Below are 17504 nucleotides of genomic sequence, written 5' to 3' on the forward strand. Positions count from 1 at the left end.
TTCCGTTTTACTAAATTCTTGTTTCTTCTGTTTTTTCTAACTTTTTTCCCAGAGCGTGATGCGCTTAAAACAAGGGAAGCTGATTTGAAGAGTCGTCTGGCGGAGATGGAGGGCGAGAATGCTTCTCTGAAAACGGAAGTGAATGATCTCCGCGAGACAAAAGTTTGGATGCTTACGGAAGGAGCCCAGCTTCTAGCGAAGAACATTCACAAGGGCAAGGAGATGACTGCTGCCGTGGCTGGAGTCAACAATGCAATGAGCGCGGTGGGAATTAATTCGGGCTTGCATTCCGGCTACGTCCATGCTTTGCAGAAAAAGACTCCTTTCAAAGAGATTCCATTGTTGAATCGCAATGCTACGGAGGAGCTGAAGGTGGCGGTCGCTTGTTTTGATACTCTCAAGTTCCCAGTAATAGAAGATCTTCCGAAGCTTAGCGACGCACCCCTTCCTGAAATTAAGAAGGCCCTTCGTTTCGCTAGTGATGATTCTACGGATGAATGAAGTGGACATGCCCAGCTTCTTGGGGTATGCACCTTAGGTGTTTTTTAGTTAGTCCGGATGAACGAAAAGCACGCTCGGTACTTTGACAGATGTCCTGCTTTTTTGGACTTGTAATGATGTTTTTACCTTTGTTTATTATCCTTTTGTGAATGGTATTAATACTTATTCCGGTTGTTTATGTCCGGTTTATATTTGATGTAGCTACTTTACACATGCGTCCATGTTAATGGTGTACATTTTGAATTTTCTAGAACGTTCTTTTGTTAAATGCGGATCCGTTTTGTTTTATTAAGGATAACTTGAAGGAAATACGAACGATGCCAGTTCGTCTTTTCCTTTTAGGGTTGGATCCCTGGATTCGGCCGATGAGTATTCGTAAGTTGCAACTTTTATTAGAGAAATCTAATATTTTATTTACTAGGTTCGGAGTTTAAATTTCTCCGATAGATGCAAAGTAAAAACATTTTTAATCAATCCGCAGGTACGACCCTCTGCGGTTCTTGTAATTTAACTGGTGCGGGAAAAAACATCCGCTTTACAGGAAAATTAAAAAGATGACGGAGCTCATAGCTTCCGTTTTACAATTATTTGTTTCAAAAACCTTCTAAAGATAACATTATTTTAGGTGCACTCCGTTCCAAGTACGTGGAACGGAGGTTCCATCCATCTTGCTTAAAGTATACGCGCCGTCTTTTCCTGCCGTTTTGATCTGATAGGGTCCTTCCCACTTGGGGGCTAACTTCCCCGTTCCTTCAGTTAAGCTTGCTTCGTTATTCCGCATAACATATTCTCCGATTTTGAACCGGGTTTCTTTAACTTTGGAGTTGTAGTGTTTTTCCAACTCTTTTTTATACTTGGCTTCCCGGATTGCCGCAAGTTCTCTCCTCTCTTCAATTAAATCGAGGTTTAAACGGAGTTCTCGTTCATTCTCTTGCTGACTTAATTGTATGCGGGGCGTGGGGATCCCTACTTCTGCGGGTATGACAGCTTCGGTGCCGTATGTCAAGCTGAAGGAGTTTCTTTGTTGCTCGTTTTAGGCATGGTTCGGTGTGCCCATAGGACATGCGGAAGCTCGTCTGCCCATGAAACGCCTTCCTTCCCCAAACGTTTTTTAATGCCTTCCACAATACTCCGGTTGGTTCTTTCCACTTGTCCGTTGGCCTGGGGATGGGCCACCGAAGCGAAGCTCTGTTCGATGTTCATTCTTTGGCACCATGTTTTAAACGGCTTCTCCGTAAATTGTTTTCCGTTGTCGCTCACTATGCAAAGAGGCATTCCGAACCTGCACACTATGTTTTCCCATGCGAACCTCAGCACTTGGTCTCCTGTGATCGTCCGGAGGGGTTTAGCTTCGACCCATTTAGTGAAATAGTCGATGGCAACCAGCAGGAATCTTACCCCTCCGGTGGAGACAGGGAAAGGACCTACGATGTCGATTCCCCATTTCTGAAACGGCCAGGCCGAGGTTACGGGTACGAGATTGTTTTTGGCACGATGGCTTATGGGAGCGTGGCGTTGGCAATCTTCACATGACTGGAGCTCGTTTATCGCGCTTTGGTGCATTCCTGGCCAGAAATAACCGGCATTCATGACTTTTGCTATAACCATCCTCGGCCCCGCGTGGATGCCGCCTATTCCCCAATGGATCTCCCTTATAACGTAGCTTGCTTCCTCTGGGGTTAGGCATTTTAGGAGCGGACCTAAAAAAGGTTTTCCTGTAGAGTTGACCATCGTGCATCTGATATTGCAGCGCTTTCACTTTTAATTTCCGTGCCTGAGCCTTGTCTTCTGGAAGCGTCCCATTTTTCAAGTAATCTACGATCGGAGTCATCCAAGACTTTTCGGACATGGAAACTGACATGACTGGCTTCGTCTGTTGGATGGCCGGAATCTGCAGGGTCTCGACTAGAACCTCTTTTGATAAATGACAGAATGCTACGGATGCCAGTTTGCTCAAAGCATCGGCTTTTTTGTTTTTGCTCCTCGGTATGTGTACTATTTTGCAGGAATCAAAAGAGGAGATTAAACTGTTGACCTGCTGAAGATACCGAACCATATTATCCTCTCGTGCCTCGTACTCGCCGCTAACTTGATTGGCTACCAATAGTGAATCGACATGAGCTAATACGGAAGTTGCACCTGCTTTGGCTGCGGTTTGCAGGCCTGCAAGGAGAGCCTCATACTCTGCTTCATTGTTTGACGTCTTAAATTCGAAACGCAACGCGTAAGTATACTCTATTCCCTCCGGATCTATTAAGATTAATCCTGCTCCCGACCCTTCTTTACTGGAGGCCCCGTCCGTGTACAAGTTCCATACTTTTGGTAAGATGGGTTTTTCCTTGGTGCTTTCTCCGGTTGGGACCTCGGTAAGGAAATCTGCTACTGCCTGTCCTTTTACTGGACCTCTGGTACGATAGGTGATATCAAAGGCACTGAGCTCTATTGCCCATTTGGTGAGACGTCCGGAGACCTCTGGCTTCCTGAGGATTTGCTGGATCTGGAGATCAGTCTGTACTTCTATATTGAAAGCTTGGAAGTATCTTCGGAGGCGTCTGGAAGCATGTACCAAGGCGAGTGCCAATTTTTCGATCATCGGGTACCGAGTTTCATAGTCTTTCAGGATACGGCTTACGTAATAGACCGGGATTTGTGCCTGGTCCCAGTGTACTACGAGTACTGCACTTATCGCAAAGTGGGAAGCAGATAGATATACCGTGACAGTTTCTCCGGTAGCTGGTGCGATTAAAGTGGGTAAGGATCCGAGGCATACCTTCAACTCCTGAAATGCCGAATCCGCTTCTGACGTCCACTCTATTTGGCCTTTTGCCGTTCGCTTTTTTAATACATTCATGAAAGGGATGGAGCGATCTGCCGCTTTTGAAACAAAACGGTGAAGGGCGACGAGTTTTCCATTTAGAGATTGGATCTCTTTGATAGTTTTAGGAGGCTGCATGGAGACTACTGCTTTGATTTTATCAGGATGCGCCTGGATTCCGGATCGTGTAACCCACACCCCGAGGAATTTTCCCTCTTCCAAGCCGAAAGAGCATTTTTTGGGATTGAGTTTGAGGTTGATACTCCGAAGCCTTGTAAAGGTTTCGAGTATGTCATCTATCATGTCGTCTTCGGCCAGGCTTTTTATGACCAAGTCATCGACATAGATCTCCAAGTTTCTTCCGATCTGATCTTTGAACGCTTTATCCATTAATCTCTGGTACGTGGCTCCGGCGTTTTTTAGACCGAATGGCATTTTAGTATAACAAAACAGACCCTCATTTGTTACAAACGCGGTCTTATCTTCGTCTTCCGAAGCCATTTGGATTTGATGATAACCCTTATACGCATCTAGGAAGCATTTAAGACGGAAACTTGAGAGGGAATCTATCTTTAAATCAATCTCCGGCAAAGGATAGCAGTCCTTTGGGCACGCATTGTTTAGATCGGAAAAATCAACGCACATCCTCCAGGTTTTGTCTTTCTTGGTTACCATCACTGGGTACCTCTCTTATAATACCAGCGCTCAGCAACTTTCGTACGTCTTCGGAGATGGCCTTGTTACGAGCCGGGGCCATGTTTCTTTTTCTCTGGGCTACTGGTTTTATTGAGTGTGACACTTTTAACTTATGTTCGGCCAAACACCGGGGTACTCCCACCATGTCGGAGGTTTGCCAGGCGAATACGTCGAGTGAATTGGACAGTAGTTTCCACAACTTCTTCTTGGTTTGCTTGGGAAGTTGAGCCCCGATTGCAATTTTTTGTTCAGGAAAGTGTGGGTGTATAGCCCATTCTTCTGTGAGAGTATTAGGAGGCTGGGCATTACCGTTGCTCTGTCGTATTTCGGCTACACCGATCGTTGATTCGGAGTACAGTGTTGCTATCCCTGCTTCGGTGGGGAATTTTAGTGCTCCATGTATGGTAGAACTGATCATTCCGAAGGCGCACATACCAGGTCTTCCGAGTATGACATTGTGGACGGACCTTGCTTCAACCATTAGATACGTCAAGTTGACAGTTCAGACCAAACTTCCTTCCCCCATCATCGTTGGCAGAGTGATTTGGCCTAAAGGCTGGACCACCTCTCCGGAGAAACTGACCAAAGGCATTGATACTCGGAGCAATTTCGCCTTTGTCTGTGGGGCTAACTGTTGAAAGCATTGCTTGTACATAATCTCGGTGGCGCTTCCGCTGTCAACGTATACTCTTCGAACCTTGTGTCCTGCAATGACTGCGGACACTATGACCGGTCCGTCCTTGATATCTTCCAGACTGACGGGCGGGAAACCAATGGGTTGCTGCATCCAGGCGGCCAAATGCTGATTGGACCGCTTGATGCCTTGGTTGTTCGCCCTGCGGATCATGCAAATTGCTGGTTGATTGTTCGGATTATCTCCCGAATTCCCTGAAGATTTTCCTTCCTTTACTTCTTTGACTAGATGCGGTAGCTTTCCGGACCGTACTGCCTTTTCTATTTCTTGCTTCAAAGACCAACAGTCATCTGTATTGTGACCCCGAGCATGATGGTAGTCACAATATTTCTTAGAATTTTTGTCTCCTGGGTTTCGAAGTTTTGGTGGAGCGGGGAAATTTATCCCTTCTGCACTGAGAATTTCACTGGGAGTTTTGGAGAGATCCGATAAATTGTAAAATCTTGACCCGGAGCTTTTCCCGCGCGGAGGTCTGTCGTTTCTACTGTAAGGGTGTGATCGTCCCCTGCTCCCCGGTGGGGTCTTATCAAACACCGACCCGCCATTTTTCTTCCACGAAGACATCTTGTGATCTGACTCTGGAGCAGGATTACATGCGTTCTTGCCTCGAGCGAAAGCTCTGGCCCGTTCCATGAGTACCTCCATCGTCTTTGGGAGATTTTCGTGCAACTTTTCAACTAGCTGATTATTCCGAACGCCGTGACAGAATCCGGAGATACGTAGTTGGTCAACTACCCCACTGATCTGCATGCTTTCCCGGTTAAACCGGTCAATGAAACCGTCTAAAGATTCTCCGTCCTTTCTTCGGATGTTGTGGACTTCGGTAATTTCTTTAGAGTAGTGCCTTTGCTGGCTGAAATTTTGGAGGAATAACCTTCGGAACTCTTCAAAGTCGTTTATCTCACCTTCATTCAACGCATCAAACCATACTCGTGCGGCTCCAGTTAGAGTTTGTGCGAACATAAAGCACCATGCTGGCATCGGCCATTGTTCAACTCGTGCAGCTCCGTCAAAATCGAACATATGATCATCCGGATCAGTTGTGCCATCATACTTTTTCACCGTAGTTGGCATTTTGAGCTTTGGAGGAAGTTTAGCATGTGTTATGCGAGCACTAAACTTTGACTTGGCTGTCATAGAAACTGGATGGTACGGCTTGGTAAGTTCCGGATCGCTAATTACATCCATCTGTGTTTCATTTCGCGTAGTCATTACTGGTGAAGGCCCGGAGGAACCTTGTACATATCCAGTATAAGTTTCCGAAGTGACGACTGTGGAAAATGTAGGAGGAGTGATCATTGTGGGACCCATAGTCCCTGTTGGAACTTCTTCATGAAAGAGCCTGGTTCGCAAACCGAGGATCTGTTCATCTCTGGCCTATTGTGCTTTTAATCTTCGTAGAAGACTTGCATTTTTGGCGAGAAATTCTGCATCGAACTCTGATGTTTGCGAAGTAGGGAGTAAGATAAACGGCAAAGTTGTTCCTGGACCTGAGCTTAAAGTAGCTGAGGTCGTAGAGACAATACTTGCTGGTGCAGTAACTTGTGTACTAACAGCCGTGGATCCCAGATTCAAAGAACCTGGGGCCGCCATTTGTCAGTTCTTTGCTCAAGAAGTTCACTAAAGTGAAGGACTAAGAGCTTTAAGATCGGATGGCGCCAATTGAAGAACCAAAAAACCAAGTCTAGGCCGAAGCCTGCAAATGGGGATTTGGATCCTGTTAAAGATTGAGAGAGGTTCCTGCAAAACAGAAAACCGTTAGGCTCGCCGCAGAGATGGGAGGGCCCCTCTGCGACCACCCTCCGGCGTGAGGATAAGTATTGGTAGAGAGAGAAAGTAGAGAGAGAAAATAGGGACGAAGGTTCAGAGAAAATCGTACTTGGATTTGTACTTGAAGGGGTATTTATAGTAGTCAACTGAGATGACGTCATCCGTCTAGACGCACTTGAACGGGGGCTCGTCCTCGGAGCTTTCTGATATGGGGCGGACATGCTTTGGATGTCCGCCCAAGTGGAGTCCGGTTCGTCTCTGGGATCATGTCCGGCTTCGGACATGTGTCTTCAGCACTGGACGGGTTTCGGATCGCAACGGGTTTTAGGCCGACACGAGTTCCCGCACGGGACGGGTTTCGAATAGCAACGAGTTTTAGGCCGACACGGTTTCAATATTTTCAGTTTTTTTTTGTTTCGTTTTGGTTTCGGTTTTTTGTTTCCGTTTGGTCGGTTTATTCGGTTTCCTCTCACATCATATCGATACAAGTAAGACACATAAAACGAAAACGTTAAAACAATTAAAAGAGCAACTTACTTGGAGGCCTACAGTCATGCTAAAAATAGCAATTTCGTTCTTCCCTGCCTTCAAAGAAACCGGCCCTTTAAATTTAAACGGTGAAAAGGTACCATTTCTCGATGCGCTAGCTGAGGTTTGGGCATGTCATTTTCATCCTGGGGAAGGACCAGTAGCGAAGCTTGAAAAAAAAGTTCGGGGGGTCGGAAAGTAACGGACCTAAAAAAAATTCTATAGCGTAGTTTTGAGGTGTATGTTCGGGTCGGACGTCGGTGATTTGATTCGGGTCGGGTCAAACATTAATATCAAATAAAAAACGTTCTCAAACATTAAAAAAGAAATTATCATTTTATTTTTCCACATGGCATAATCTAATAACAAAACAATAACAAATCACCTTAAATTTCAAACTCTAGTTTCTATCTAAATCAAATCACAATAAGATTAAACAAATAAAATTAGAAATAGTTACAGAAACATTCAACAAGTTTAGGGCAAAAAGTTGGACCAATTTCACCCCTAATTTCAACATAAATCACATAAAGTGCAGCCCTAAATTGAACTTAAAGATAAAAAAACACAAATCTTTAACCTTATGAAGATTGGATAGGATGGCTTTTAAGTTGGGCTACATAATGATTTGATTTGGGTTATATAATATACATTCTAGTATTCTACCAAATATAATGATTTGGGCTATAATATTTAGACTAATTAAATATTTTATTTGGGCTATATAAATAAAAAATTTAAAACTGTGGGGTCGAAAACGTATATATCTAAATTTTTTTTATAAAACCGGGGGTCGAAAATGTATATACCTACAAAATCCTATACGAATCGTACATATATAACACTACTGAACGAAAAGTTCGGGGGGACGGGCGCCCCTCCCCGCCCCTTAAATCCTTCGCCCCTGGGAAGGACCTTGGCTGAAGGGCCTGAGGAAGAGGCCAGGGGAAGGGACCCCGCGAAAGGACCTGGTACTAGCAAAATATTGTTATTTTACATTGGTAAGATTGAGACATCATTACTCTTTTTTCTTTTTTCAAAAAGTAACGTCACATCACCTTGGGAAGATAAAAGCTTAGCTTTTTTTCTTTTTAGTTGTCAGATAGTAAAAGTCAAATGAATCTAAAGTAATTAATAACTTTCTTATCAACTGTATATTTTAATTTGTATATAAAAAAATTCTAGAGGTCACATGCATCTGTCACCTCTAGAATTTTTGACAAGTTTGGGGACCACGCGTGTAATTAGTAAACCATTGGGACCAAGTTTGCAATTTTTGAAAACCACAGGGACCAACCAAGCATTTAACTCAATTGGTGCATGATTTCCATAGGTTCAACTCTATGTCTAGAAAATGTAACTTATCAGATGTTTGTATTCCATTTATACCAAGACAATTTTCTTATATATGGATAAAACGACTAACCTTTATGAAGACATGTGCAGTTTCCTAAAGGTACTAAAATGGCAATTTACTCCAACATAATAGTCCAAATCAAGTTCAACCAATTTTTTTAAAGTTCTTTATCACCAAAAAATTAAAAATAATTCGAGCCAGAACTGAGCTGGCTCGTTCTCAAACTAAGCCAGATCGGCTTGGTTTAAATGAGTTTTTTTTTCGAGGGAGGTTTTTGAAACCCTAAACTCTACTTACTAAACGTAAAGTAAAATCACACCGTAAGTTGGGCCGTATTTTACATAATACACAAAGTAAAGTAAAAATTTAGGCGTGCAAACGAGCCGAGCGACTCGCGAGCTACTCGAGATCGGCTCGAGAAAAAGCTCGAAACGAGCCGAGCCTTATCGAGCCCGAGCCGAGCCTTATCGAGCCCGAGCCGAGCTTGAGCCTCAAAACAAAGCTCGTTTTTTATCGAGCCCATGCTCGAGCCTCACATGTGAAGCTCGTTAGGCTCTTGTCGAGCCTTATCGAGCCTTAGTGTAAACGAGCCGAGCTTATTTAAACTTGTTTACAAGCCGACCTCGAACCTAAAAATAAGCTTATTTAGTAGACGAGCCCGAGCTTTACTTATCGAGCTCGCAAGCCTAAAAAGTCTATTATTTATATTATTTTTATTTAATATACTAATTAATAGATAATAAACGAGCCGAGCCCGAGCCGAGCTCGAGCTTGATAAAATACAAACGAGCCGAGCTCGAGCTTTGAAAACAAAGCTCGAATCGAGCCGAGCTCGAGCCCGAGCTCTCATAAGTTAATCGAGCTCGAGCCTGGCCGAGCTTGGGCTCGGCTCGGCTCGTTTGCACCCCTAAGTAAAATCACTGATGAACAAATTTGAGCAATTTTACAAATTTCAAAATGCAATAAAATTGAAGCAATCTGAACAAACAAGTTCAACTGAAAATGAAACCGATAATTTCAATTGATGAACTTACATTCGACCGATCGGAGAAATCAGGGATCGTTGGATGGATGATCGATGAAATGCTGTAAGAGTGAAGAAGAAATTAGGGTAAATAACAATTGGAGTGTGGTAACTTCGGAGTTCGGACGACACAAGTGGGCTATCAATGATATTGGGCCGAGTAATTGGAGTCGTTGTTTAGCAAAACGAGTATTTAGGACCCTCACGTTGTGACAGGATCGTTAAACCGAACAAAAAGCTAGCCTTAAAGGCATTAAACTATGTACGCGTGTTACGACATGTTAACTCACAATGCAACGATTATTTCTTTTTAAATAATTAATTATATACAGAAATGGTAAGTATATAGAGATACTTTAAGTAAAATAATATAAAATAAATGTATATAAATACACGTAAAGAAAATCAATATGAATAATAAGATATCAAAATTAAAATCTTTAACTTATAAAAAATAATAATCTTTATACCTTTTTGAATAAGCTTAGCAAAACAATTTGATTTAGTGAAGTAGACAACTACACATTCTTTATAAAAGAGTAGAAATGGTCGTTGTTGTCTAGGTATGAGAGAGAGTGACATGACCAATTAAAATAAAGAAAGGTGGAGTCTTGACTAATCAATCAATAGTAAAGATAAATTAATTATCAACCAACTTTATAAGTGAAATAATAACCTTCTTAGCTTTGGCTGAGAGAAACATAGGCTCAAGATGTCAAGAAAAAACTACTAGGCGTCATGATACTAATTACGTGTTGGTGTTTATGGAAAACAAGAAATGAAAAGGTATTCTCAAATTTGCAACCCTCCATACGAAAAAAAATAAAACATTTCAGATGTCTAGGCCGCTGGTGCGGTCGTGGGTGAATTTGAGATCAACATCGTGGGCCCTATGCCAATGGGATAAACCCGGCCTGCACAACTAAGCCCAGTCACATTTTTGCACTATGAAATCTCAAAAAACAATCAAACAGTCAATTTACAAATTTAAAAAAAAAACACACACACACTAAAGTAGTAAAGTCGATCTTTAAAAGATGCAACCGGCCCATGCAATTGCATGATCTCACACCTCAAATATAACTAACACCGGCTTATAAAAGGCCACATAAATACGCCAGTCAATTCGAAGGCATGGGCTTACACTAACATAACAAATTAACAATTATCCATCAGATCGGCCCATGTTAGAAGACAATAATCTCATCTAAAAGAAGTCCATTTTGTGTCCTACGAAAACCAGGCCCACCTCCAAATAATAGTCAACTTATAAAATCACATATCCGTGAAGTATACATACTCTTTGGGCCTGTTCAATGCACATTGGGCCTGTTCAATCCACAAGTACATAACCCACTTCAGTAGTCTAGTAGTAACGTTCTACGGCCCGTATAGAATAATTAACATGACAAATATTTGGCCATACAATGTTATATGGCTCGTATAATGTTATATGGCTCGTATACCTAGAGAAAATATTAGGCCGTATAACATTCTATATGGGTCGTATAACATTATATGGGCCGTATAACATTATATGAGGTTTGGGTCGTATAACATTATATGGGTTGTATAATGTTATACGGCCCGTATACATGTAAAAAAACATTCCCTGACATTTTTTTTTGTGTAACAATCAGTTATACGGCCCGTATAACTCTATACAAGCCGTATACATGTAGGGCCACTTAAGTGAACATAAAACCTAGTCACATTCTATTGATAAATGAAGTTTGGATAAAAATGATATATAGATATTTTTCATAAAAGCCTCTTTTAAGTATCAAATATTCACATGATTTTGCCAAACAAACACATTAATTTGGAACTAATGGCAATTATTTTCAGATGTTTTGTCCAGTTTCTTATATTTTTTTAATTAAATTTTCTCTGCTGTATAGAATCCCTATGCAGAGACATGTTTTGCATGTCATCAAGCTTCATATCAATCAACATTTTAAACTCAAGAAAATATCATACATAACTTAGCAAAACACGATGTTCCTAATCATTATATAACTTTTATAAATAATTAGTGTGTTCAATATGACACACAGGTGCAGACCCACATAGGGTCCAGAGATGATTGATTGAGCCGATGAAGTGTCAAAATGGATCATATGAATGCATTTGTGTGATTAATAACATAAAACAGAGTCACTTAAATGAACATAAAACCTGGTCAGAGCCTACTGATAAATGGACTCTAGGTAGAAACTTGGTTGAAAGAAATGTTAAATAAATATTTTCGTAAAAGAACCCCTTAAGTATTGAATTGCTGACCCTTTGTTTTCATGTCATGTCTCATAATAAAATGATTCTTTGTTTAATTCATCCTTCAAATCGTTTCCAAAACTGGTTGCAAATCACTACAAATGTCAACAGTAGAATGATTATATGTTTTGAACACGGATTTAAGACTAGTTTCAATATGCCCCTCCAGCTTCCACTTGTTCCCGCTATAGTCTTTCACAAAGTTTCATCAGTGATCCTCCATCTTTCGTTCTTTAACCTTGTCACCTACAAAACCATAAATATATTTCAAATACATCTCTCACTAGAATATATGCTATTCAGCGAGTTTATAACATTATATATTTCAACAAAAACCTGCATCGCTTGTTGTTGCTTCAGTATTGGCCCTTCTCCTTATGGGAGCAAATGTAATATGTTGTTGTTCTTGAAATAGAATTGCATCTGGATCAATCCTTCTTTTGTATCCAGCAATTTTAAGACCTTTCAACAAAGAAATGCTATCCGGAAGATGACTTATAGGAGTATCCACTAGAACTATCCATTCCAAACTTTCTAAATCTCCTAGGTTCTCTGGTAATTTCTCAAGTCCAGAACAATTAGAAAGGTCAAGAATTTTGAGATGCTTTAGCTTACAGATGCTGGATGGAACATCTCTTATCTTGGATGATGTTAGAATTAGTTTATTCAAACTTTCTAAATCTCCTAGGTTCTCTGGTAGTTTCTCAAGTTCATAACATTCAGAAAGGTGAAGCTCTTTGAGATGTTTTAGCTTACAGATGCTGGATGGAACATCTCTTATCTTGGTTGATGTTAGAACTAGTCTATTCAAACTTTCTAAATCTCCTAGGTTCTCTGGTAATTTCTCAAGTTCAGAACACTTAGAAAGGTCAAGCACTTTGAGATGCTTTAGCTTACAGATGTTGGGTGGAATATCTCTTATCTTGCAATATTTTAGATCTAGTGTATTCAATGAATCTATTTGACCAAAATTCTCGGGTAACTTACAAACTTTATAACTATTTAGAATGAGAGTTTTAAGATGTTTCAACTTACAAATGCTATTCGGGAGATGTTTAATTTTTGAAAGTCCTAAATATAGCTCTTCTAAACACTCCAACTGGCCAATGTCCTCAGGCAATTCCTCTATGCCACTAAGTCCAAGGTTAAGAACTCTTAAATGTTGTAAACTACAAATGCTTCCTGGAAGACTTTTGAGTTTAGAGCAGCTAGTGAATGATAGATTAACAAGCTTATGAAGATTTCCAATTGACGAAGGTAGGTTTTCTATATCATTGCCAGAGAAATAAAGCTGTTGCAAATTACTGTTCGAGTGGCTCGGAATTATATCCTGGAACTCCTTTAGATGTAAGTCACTTACATTAAGATTCTCAAGTGATTCCAAATCCTTGATAAATGAAACAGATTTCAACCTTGTACAACGCTTGAGGTTTAGGTACGTAAGCCTTTTTAAACATCCAACTGGCACATGAAGTTCTACCAAATCCCTACAAAATGAAAGATCTAACCTCACAAGATTCGGAGTCAACCCAAGGTCAAGGGTCTTCAACTTTGACCAGGAGAGTGTAATGGATTTGAGCTTCGTAAGAACCTAATATCACACCAAAAAGAATGTAATATACTAATAACTGATCAATAAATAAATTAAAATTATTAATCAATCATCCTACCTTTCCCCCCACCCAAAGTTGTTCGATTCTGCTCCCAGACATGTGAAGCTCAACAAGATTATTTGCTTGAAAGGTTTTGGGTAAACACGAATGAGGGTAACAATGCCACCTCAAGTATCGTAATGCATTTGGAAAGTATTGACCAACTTCATCAATCTTCACAAAGTCATCATAAACGTCATATTTATGATCTACAATAACGCATCTTAGATTCTTCATGTTTCCAAGACTTTCCAAAACAATATTAGGGGTGAGCGTTAGATGTATACACCTTGTCGATTCCGAACCCTGTAATTCAACAATAGTTCATGTCATAAGTAAAAAAATTGTGTTTGTCTCATCTCTATGTTACAAGTAAATCTGATTCTTACCAAGTCAGTATCCAGTACATTTTCAATTTCTTCCTGAATCCATAATCTGCTATGTTTGTTGGGCTCATCTGGGTGCAAACGACGTACGATATTCTTGCCCATTTCTTCAATATGGTCATGCATTCCCAAGTAAAGAAAACCATAATTACCATAGAAAGTTATTAGAGATCTCTGCTCAAGAACTCTTAAACCAATTATAGCCTGAAATCCACAACTTTCAAGCATACTTATTGCTTTGTGTTTCTCCCACCCCTTCAATATGCATGCAACATCTAGGAATATTTCCTTGTAATCCTCCTCAAGACCTTCATAGCTTAATTCCAACTTTTGAAGAGTCTCTTCTAGTGGAATTATTTTGAGTCTTTCTAATGCGTCTATCCATTCATGTTTGTCTTTACCACACAAAAATGAACCCAAAACTTTGTTTGTTAAGGGAAGGCCAGCAGCATATTTTACAACTTGTAGTGATTCCTTTTCATACTCTCGAATTGGAAGATCTTTCCCAAATGCGTGTTTACAAAAGAGGCCAATCGCTTCCTCATCTGATAATAGAGTGACATCATGAATCCATTCCACTTTGTGTGCTATCAACACTTGCTCGTCTCTTGTTGTAATAATAATTCTACTTCCAGGCTTGAACCAACAAAAATCACCTGCTAATGCCTCAAGCTGGTCTTTATGATCCACATCATCTAAAATCACCAGAACCTTTCTACCACGCAACTTTGTTTTCAACATGTTTGTCCCTTCATGGACACTATCTACGTTTTTGCCTTGATCATTCAGCAAATCTTTAAGGATCTTTCTTTGCAATGACAATAAACCAGATAACGAAGCTTTTGAAACTTCCCTGACATTCTCAACAAAGCTTTTAGCTTCAAAGTGAACTGATATTTTATCAAACACAGCTCTGGCTAGTGTAGTCTTACCAGCACCTCCCATCCCCTTGATCCCTATCATGCGAACCTCGTTCGATGCTGCGATATCTAAAGACTTCTCAATGTACTGTAGCCGGTGTTCCATGCCTACTAATTTATCATCAAGGTTTACATTAATGGGTCGTAACTCAAGTGAAATCCGCTCAATTATTAACTTGATCACTTTGGCTTCATGCCTGTGAATTATAGAAGATTCAGTTAGCTAACTCAAGAATCCACACAAAAAGTTATATTTCAGGTCAATATACGAAGTGTAAGACATAATAGCATATCAATAGCAACAATGCTTGAGCTTTCCTCAAAATAAGATAGAAACTAAAAAAGAATGAATATTTCCAGAGAACTGATGAAATAAATTACCCATTAGCAGTGTTCCTCATATCCCACCCAGACAAATTTGCTGCTTCTGTAAGAGATTTTCTCCATTTCCCGGTCTCTTTGTTGGTATGCTTGGCAAGCGCTTCTCCAACTTGACCATGTTGTTTGCGAACTTCAGAGGGATCCACATCGTAGAAAACAGGGTAAGCAATCTGGTTGTTTGACTTTTGGCACTCCATAATCTTTACAAGTTCATTTAAGCACCAAGACGAAGATGCATATTTCTTTGAGAAAACTATGATAAACAACTTTGACTCTTCAATAGATTTCAAAAGCTGGTTATTGATGTTTTTCCCTTGTTTGAGTCGCTCGTCGTCCTTGAAAGTGTGAATACCGTGTCGCTGAAGAGCCTCATAAAGGTGATCCACAAAGTTCTTACGCGTGTCTTCACCACTAAAACTCAAAAACACATCATATTGATAGCTCTCCTTAACGAATGATGCTGAAGAAGACGCCGCCATTGGAGTTATGCTTTACGGGTTCTACAACTTAATCAAAGCTTTTCTTGGAAGATGACTGCAAAGGAACAACGGATCACGCTTTTAACCCATAAGAGTGTATTTTATTTATTATATGTAATAAGCTGGTAATCACACGTTACAGCTTAATTAGCAGGGTTAATAAGATATGTGTATCTGATTTCAAATGCAAAAGTTTGACTTTGTGAAAGTCAAACAATTGAACCAAGTTATAGAATGGTGATCTCGGGACCTAATGAATAACGATATGTGTATCTGATTTCAGGTGATCCGTTTGATAAACAAGATTCAGTTACGGATTTGATCAGATTTAAAACCAGAATTTGACTTTCTTAGAAAAGTCAAACACCATCAGCTTCAGTTTTGCCGATATCAAACATTTTACCAACCGATCTAACACTAAAATCACTATCCGAACTAAATAATAACAAGCTTTCAAACATCATACATACCACTTTTAATCAAGAAAACCATCACTACATCATAAATTTAAAGAATCGAGTTAAAAAAAAATAACCTCAAAATAGTTGATCGAAACAGCAACCAAATACTCCAACGCTATGAATTTTAGCCGTTGACTTGATCTTGTTTTGGTCTGATCTGCTGTTCTGTTTCTCACAAGAAAATTATATCCCCAACACGCACCAACTTCCGACTTTGACTTTTAACATTCATTGACTTTAAATAATGACGAGAATATTTAGAAAAGAGTTAAATGTCTGTTTAGTCCATATGGTTTGGCCATTTTGACTGTTTAGTCCAAATGTTTTATTTTATGTCTGTGGGTTCAAAAATGTTTCACTATTGCCATTTTAGTCCACTGAGTTAACTTCATCCATTATTTTTGTTAACGAGAAGGGCAATTCGGTCATTTGATATGGCCGAATTGCCCTTCTAGTTAACAGAATTACATATAAAATAACCGAATTGCCCTTCTCGTTAACATAAATAATGATTAATTTTCAAATGGCAACGATTAAACCTTTTTGGACCCACAGGTGAAAATGAAACCTTTGGACTAAACTGGTAAAATGACCCAAACCACATGGACTAAAATGGCATTTAACTCTTTAAAAAATAATGATTAATTTTCAAATTTATTTATATTTTTATTAATATTGATGATATTATGCTTAAATCGTGAAAACCAAACCGTTAGTAGTAGTTCAGTTTTAAAATTCAACGATTCGGTTTTTGGTTTTTGAAACAGTTAGTAACAGTATTCTCACAGTTTAATCTAAAAACCGTCAAAACCGGATCGTGAACACTTTTACCACCCACACGTTAATTTGTCATGGACTCGGATATTCTACCCCTTTGAGCCCAGGGTACTACGGTTACATCCTGGCACCTAGTTATATTATCCACGCACAATTCATGACTAACATGTTATATGCCTAGAACTTGGGTTGTGAACCTCGATTTCAATAGTTATAAACAATGTTTGAAATACTGGTATGAACTCATCGGTAATACCGAATATTGGACACAGGCCCGGTATGTAGTCGCGGTAAATCTATTTCTACCTGTTCAAACCGTTGAACCAACTTGCATTATCTTAAATTTGATTTTTAAATTTTAGTAAAGTACGATATAAGGTAATATTGACATTCCATATTTCTGGTAATTAACCTAGTGTCTTCCATTCCAATATTCCATCGTTGTCCGACGCTCAAGTCAGTATAGTATTCATTTCAATAATGTATAGATTTAGAAATTATTAATTTTGTTCTTAAATATTATGCATTAATAATATGAACATTAACATTTTTACTTATTTTTTAAATGATTATTCATTGCCTACAAGAAATAACAAAAATGTATCAAGGAACTATTAATTTTATTCTAAATATTAAGCATTAATAATAAGAACATTAACTTTTTTACTTATTTTTTAAAGGATTATTCATTGCTTACAAGAAATAACAAAATTTATCATAGAAAAATAAATGGTTTTCAAAGTACTATAAAATAAAATGTCTTTATAAATACTTTGGAAAAACATAAAA

The 17504-nt window shown here is 39.4% G+C and overlaps 1 protein-coding gene across 1 annotated transcript; it reads right to left on the reverse strand.

Moving 5' to 3' along the window:
• Nucleotides 1-11685: 11685 nt before the first annotated feature.
• On the reverse strand, nt 11686-16132 carry LOC110886834 (disease resistance protein RPV1-like). Its single transcript, XM_022134684.2, has 6 exons — nt 16013-16132; nt 14999-15532; nt 13701-14814; nt 13330-13617; nt 11996-13250; nt 11686-11905 (listed from the first exon to the last, which is right to left on the reverse strand). Exons 2-6 carry the CDS (start codon nt 15475-15477, stop codon nt 11868-11870), a joined length of 3174 nt encoding a protein of 1057 aa, XP_021990376.1. The 5' UTR covers nt 15478-15532; nt 16013-16132; the 3' UTR covers nt 11686-11867.
• Between the last annotated feature and the right edge of the window lie 1372 nt (nt 16133-17504).

Source organism: Helianthus annuus, chromosome 4 (genome assembly GCF_002127325.2).
Source record: "Helianthus annuus cultivar XRQ/B chromosome 4, HanXRQr2.0-SUNRISE, whole genome shotgun sequence".
Lineage (NCBI taxonomy): Eukaryota > Viridiplantae > Streptophyta > Magnoliopsida > Asterales > Asteraceae > Helianthus > Helianthus annuus.

Excerpts from the sequence above, each read along its gene's own strand:
- LOC110886834 (XM_022134684.2), bottom strand. The coding sequence starts at position 15,477 with ATGGCGGCGTCTTCTTCAGCATCATTCGTTAAGGAGAGCTATCAATAT. Across the intron at positions 14,815-14,998 it reads ATGAGGAACACTGCTAATGG|GCATGAAGCCAAAGTGATCA; the intron begins GTAATTTATTTC and ends TATAATTCACAG. Across the intron at positions 13,251-13,329 it reads AACTTTGGGTGGGGGGAAAG|GTTCTTACGAAGCTCAAATC; the intron begins GTAGGATGATTG and ends GTGTGATATTAG.